This window comes from Rhynchophorus ferrugineus, unplaced genomic scaffold (genome assembly GCF_030347505.1).
Source record: "Rhynchophorus ferrugineus isolate W39M unplaced genomic scaffold, kcgeb_rfMv2 rfM4, whole genome shotgun sequence".
NCBI lineage: Eukaryota > Metazoa > Arthropoda > Insecta > Coleoptera > Curculionidae > Rhynchophorus > Rhynchophorus ferrugineus.
The window spans coordinates 42702164-42708208 of NW_027472583.1; the positions used below are offsets into that span (position 1 = coordinate 42702164).

General features: G+C 32.9%; 1 protein-coding gene across 1 annotated transcript; it reads right to left on the minus strand.

Annotated features, from left to right (window-relative positions):
- Positions 1 to 1428: 1428 nt before the first annotated feature.
- LOC143196354 (uncharacterized) lies at positions 1429 to 3753 on the minus strand. Its single transcript, XM_076404018.1, has 3 exons — positions 3739 to 3753; positions 2018 to 2296; positions 1429 to 1960 (listed from the first exon to the last, which is right to left on the minus strand). Exons 1-3 carry the CDS (start codon positions 3751 to 3753, stop codon positions 1574 to 1576), a joined length of 681 nt encoding a protein of 226 aa, XP_076260133.1. The 3' UTR covers positions 1429 to 1573.
- Positions 3754 to 6045: the final 2292 nt, after the last annotated feature.

The window sequence follows — 6045 nt, forward strand, 5'->3', positions numbered from 1 at the left end:
CTTCACAGTACATTGGGATCGACTCGACAGCCTTTCGAAGTACTTCACACAAACACGTTGAAGAGGGATATAACGTTGTATCACTTCATTTGAAACATAGTACGAAGCGTCAACAATGGCACGCAACAATTTATTTTGGAACCGTTGAATAATGGCTATATTAGATTTACTAGCGGTACCCCATAGTTGTATTCCATATGACCAAATAGACTTGAGTATAGACAGTAAACAGTAAAACCTTGTGATCTAATGATAACTTGAATTTGCGCCCGATGAGCTTATACATTTGATATAATTTAGGTCCAAATTGTTTTCGTTTAAAGAGTAAGTATTTCTAGATTAGACGTCGATCTAAATGCATACCAAGATATTTAACATCACCTGCTTGTGGGAGTTGACAATGATTGATATTCACTGGTGTACTACGCAGGGTAAAATTTATACGGCTCTTTCATATCTTCAACCATAGCTGTATTTCTCTAGGTGGGTTTGTAGGTTCATTGATGCTGTGAGTGGATCTTCATTGAATGCTAAGATTGATGTGTCGTCTGCGTATGTTGCCACAGTAGTTATTTTTGTGGTGAGAAGTTTCTTTAATTTAACCTGCAAGCCCGTATGCCATACTTGCCGACATTAGCTGAGATCTTCTGGAATTTTTCCGGGTTTGAGAATCATTGATATTTTAGCTAATTTCCAGATGCTAGGAAAATAATTAATTTATAGCGTAGCAATGTTAATGTTAATAATTTTATACCCTTTTCTGACAGTTCTTGTAAAATTTTACCGGTAATTAAATCAAAACTGGGAGCTTTTTTAATATTAATCTCTCTCATTATCGTTTAACATTTCTGACCGTTAATTTTTCATGAAGTAAGTCGTCCATTTAAAATGGCGAATTTAGAAAGCTAGTAATTTTATTTTCGTCATCTTTATGTAGCTTAGACTGGAAAGATTTTAAAAAAAAATTTAAATGTTTTATTTTTTTTTATCATTATATTGTATTAATAACTGTATTAACTATAGAGTTTAATTTATGTAAATAATCAACTATTCTTATAAATTATAAAAAAACATTAAAAGTAATTATTGAGGGGAAGTTCTAAATCGCCAGTTATATCTACAGAATCCCAAATATTTCGACCTAAAGTAAACACATTAATATTCTCACAAAACATAACGTGTCTCTGTAAAAAGCTCTATTTAAAGACGATTTCAGCTCAGATGAATCAATTAATAACTAGTGATCAGGCTGTGGTCGAAATTCGATGTATAAATTAATTATGTTTCTCTCAAGATATAGTAAAAGGACTAATTTAAAATTTATATTCGCAAAAATATCTTTCCAGATATCATATCGATCCAGATATGATATTGTTAATCAGAGCAGAATTAAAAAAGAAACTCCACATTTATGTTGAACCATAAATACTTGTATTTTTCTTGTATAAAATTATTTCACATATTATACAACTAAAAATTATTGTACAAGTTACTTAATGTACATCACTTTTGACAACAATATGTTTGTCAGCTGGGCAGTCTTCCTTTGTATTCCTGATTTGAATCATCCTCCTTAGTGACAGTATGGGTAGTTGGGGCAAGCGTTTGCATTAACTCCAGCTGGGATTTGAGCTGGTTGAGGTCCAGCAGGGGCAGCTTGTGGGTAAGCTGGAGCTGGTCGGTAAGCTTGTGGAGCTGGAGCTGGTTGGTAAGCTTGAGGAGCTGGAGCGTACTTGGGGGCAGTTGGAGCTTGAGAAGCGTAACCAGGGGCAAGGGCTTCGGCGAGACCTTCACCATGGTAATCACCATCACCGATGTATTCTCCACGGTCCAATCTTTGTTGTACTTCAGGAGCGTATGAGCTACGGGCAGCAGGAGCGTATTGCTGTGGGTAAACAGGGTTGTACTGAGATACAGGGGATGGAGTTACTGGAGCCGGAGCTGAGGTTGGTGCTTGGTACTGAAAAAATACACCCTTAAGAACAATCCGTCATATCTCAATTCCGCTTGAACTTACCTGTGGGTATTGGGCTGGTTGGGAGTATTTTGGTGCAGATTGAGTATATTGTGGAGCAGCTGGGGTATATTGTGGGGCAGGTTGGCTATATTGGGGTGGAGCTGGACCATTCTGGCTGATTGCTACTAGAGGGTTAGCGCAATCAGGGTAGTTAGGGCATGACTGTGGATTTACGCCAGCAGGATAGAGAGCAGCAGGTTTACCACCGGCCAAAGGTCCGTTGTAAGGTTGTTGGTGATACTGAGCAAGGGTCAAACCCAGAACGCAGGAGAATACTGCCTGACAAAGAAATAGGACATTTATTAGGTATCTAGGTTAAACGTTAATCTTATATAAATCCCATAAAAAAACACCCGCGCCAATTATGCAACCGAGTAACATTTTAGATTATTCTGTTGTTACCGACCCGCCCACTTTGCAAAAGAAGAATTTTATACAAGAGCCACGGAAAAAGTTCACGATTAATTTACCCGATAATATTAACAGAAAATAAATATTTACATTCCAAATATCCACCAATGTACCAAATTTACGAACGTTATATGTTATATAAATAATAAACACCAACAATAAACCAGTTTTGGAATAAAGCCACTTGTTTATTCCTATTTGAATGCAAATCAGCATATTACTTCATTCATAATAAATGGTTTTAGCCAAAAAGCAAGTAAAGATAAGAACTATTACTGTTGAACTTATAGTCATTATACAAAGCATTATTTAAATCATTATAAATATTTTTTGCTTGCTATTATTTAAATGCGACATATGTTAATATATATGTTGTACACGTTTATAGTTATTTAATGTTTACAAAACAAAGAAAGAATAATAATAAATTTTCCCACCCCAGAAAATACCAAATCAACGTTAGAAAACTGACTATAGTTAACAAATATCATTTCTATTAATCCAAAATCACTAAAAATTAAATGCCCTTGAAGCATTTAAAATTGAAACAAAATTATTGATTTGTCCTTCACTATATATTTTCGTATCTTCATTACAAACTTTGAAAAGGAAATACTTGATTACATGGTTCAAAATCCGTAAAGAATTTACGAATCAAATATGGAAACAGTATAAAACTTAAGCAGCAATAATCTTCTCAATAGCATTTACTATGAAACTAGACATATTAACCAGACCTTGCTAGAACAGCAACTATATTTCTACAAAGAAACCCTATACCGAGGTGATATTTGAATAGTCTCCAGTACATCCAAAAACGTGATTTTTTATACTGCCAGAAGAATAGGAAAACAAAGATGACTAAAAATGGATACAATTTTTTAAAAAAATAATTTTTCACTATAAAGGTTTGAATTTAAAGTAAAGCTCAATCAACATTCTTGTTAAAATATTTTTTAACATTTTTAAATATAGGAAAACTATATCAAAAATTATTAAAATCTTGTAATGTAATAAAATCTTGTAATAAAATATATTCAATCAAACCCAGAAAAAGCATTTTATATATCAAACAATGAAACATACATATTTAAATATAATTACAAATCTAATTCATTGTTATGATATATATTTTAACAGAAAATATTAAAAATCCATATAATTAAGTAAATAGTGCACCAACTATTAAAATAACAACATTAGTTGTCTAACATTTATATGTAATTATAATTTATTATTCCAATGGGAGACATGATCTCTTTTTGGTTCTTTTTAAATGTCAATTGTCACCAATAAAAGGGAGAACTTACCAGTTTTACAAACATTTTGTTTCTTGTATTGCTATTTGAATGCAAATGACTGTCTACCCAAAATCCACCACAATATTTATAGCGGGTACCACGCCCTGATAGCCCAAGCCGCGACAAATCATATCAATAGCCCTGAACTCAGACAAAATTCAATGTAACAAAAAAGAAACTATTCCTCGGAATTTGGCCAATGTGTTTGATAAGGAACCAGCCTAGGTATAAAGGCCTTCGAAAGTACCAATTTAATTTTTTTTGTTTAGTGAACAATTTTTTCTTAATATTAAAGAATCATCCATCATTGTAATTACAGATACCAAAAAACAGCGGAGTTCCATTATAACTTGCAATAAGGTTGAGTGAATCTACAAGAAAATCATTTATTTAAATTAAATGATTAATCTTAAATTAACTTACATTTAACCTAACATAACATTTGCTTTCGACGAGCAAAAATGCTTTTTGGTAAGCACTTATTATTGATTTGTATGCAGAATTTTAGTTATAATAGAGTCGTAAATTAAAGTTTATTATTAGATAGCAACTATTAGTGAAAGCGCAATGCATGTATCAGTGTAAACAAATGTTGAATTTGATGGTCTTAATATATTTCTACATAAAATAACAGCTTTCCATTTAGCAATATGGAGTTATTCAATAGATACAATATTAATAAGGAACAAAAATATATGATAAGACTTATTGGACGATAACCCAACTTAAACTATTATAAAAAGTTCAGGTAGCTTAGCAGTTGTTTCCTTCCAGGCGCTTCATGCTATAGAAAATATCCAAAAGGGAGGAAATATGGCTTCCATACAAATTTAGGAAATAGCGAGAAAACGTTTTTCAAAGACTTGAAGGAATGATACACTAGATATAAATATGAAAGCAGGCGATTGTCGTTTGTATTGATTTTTCCTCTGCTTTCCACTGTATAGACTGACTCTTGGTTTGGGCAGCTGAATATGTTCCCCTGAAAACTATTGAAATTTGATTGAGATATTTCCACTTGAGGTTCGAGCTGGCATTACCCAAGGAGATGTCGTCTGGCCTCTTCCTTTCAACATAACAGTAATAATACGAAAAATTATAGAAAATAAACATGAAGTTCAATATGACGCTACAAATTCTTTGATCGATATTATATTCTCTATATTCATCTATAGAGACGTTGAGGCTTCCAGCATTCTTCATGATATAGTTTGTACTGCATGCTTGTACTGTCATATATGCTACAGTTTATGCTTAAAAAGCAAACTGAACGGCTTCTGTATTGAACGATTTCCAATTTTCCGTCACATGAGCTCAATAATTATACACAAATATCTGATTATTATAGATAAAAAATATGTGAAAACATTGTAGGTACCTTGGAAATTGGAACGTTTCCCTCGATGACCCCCCTCCCCTTGCCATTCCCTCTGTATAGCTGTACGACTTGCACACTGATTACAGTACAATTGAAGAAAAAATCAGAGACGCAGATTGTAATGGTTTGGCACAATACAATACGAGACTAACATTGTCCGAGGCCAACTGCCAACTATGGCAAGATTCAGTAAAGAGACTAACGGGAGCATATTGGTTGAAAAGGTTGAGCGTATTTAAAGATAAGAATACATGAGAGAAGAGAATACATTGATTATTCATTATACCTCAGATTCAAAATTAGGCGCTATATAAAAACCAAGTGTTGTATACATATAAAACCAATATAAAAACAAAATCGACGAAAACACCTTCAGAGTGCTCACACATCAATTCAGTGCTTGAGGATAGAAGCCGAATAAATCACTAAACCAGAAGGAGTTACCGCCAAGGGAGCTTAAACTTAGTAAAAAAAACAAAGAAATATTGGTTTTACCATCGCTGCACACTTCACAAAGCTGAAGATTGTTCAAAAACATAATTTTAAAGTGTCCAGGCTAATACGAGACGAAAAGGTGACCCACAATTCATAACAACCATGACCGATCCTCAAAATGAAAAGTGAATTGCTTCCGATGAGGTCAAGTCTAACTTTAAACAAATAGTCAAAAGAATACTAAAAGCATTTCAAGTTCTATGTTGCCTAATGAGTCCAAAAAGGTGAACGATTGCATAAAGACATTAACGCGATGGAGAAAAGATACCAATGAAAACAGAAAATCTCCATAATATTAGGCTACTGTTGGATGCTTCAGAATATAAATATAAATTAATAATATTTACTTAAATTATATATTAAGTATTTTAAAAACTGTTCACTGTTTCTTTTAGTTAAATTTTGATGTTAATGAAAACTTAAAATACTATATTTTTGTTCTA

What these genes read in the sequence shown, in the direction of transcription:
- LOC143196354 (XM_076404018.1), bottom strand. An exon ending in AACCAGCCCAATACCCACAG is followed by an intron (nt 1,961 to 2,017) that starts GTAAGTTCAAGC and finishes GTATTTTTTCAG; the next exon opens with TACCAAGCACCAACCTCAGC.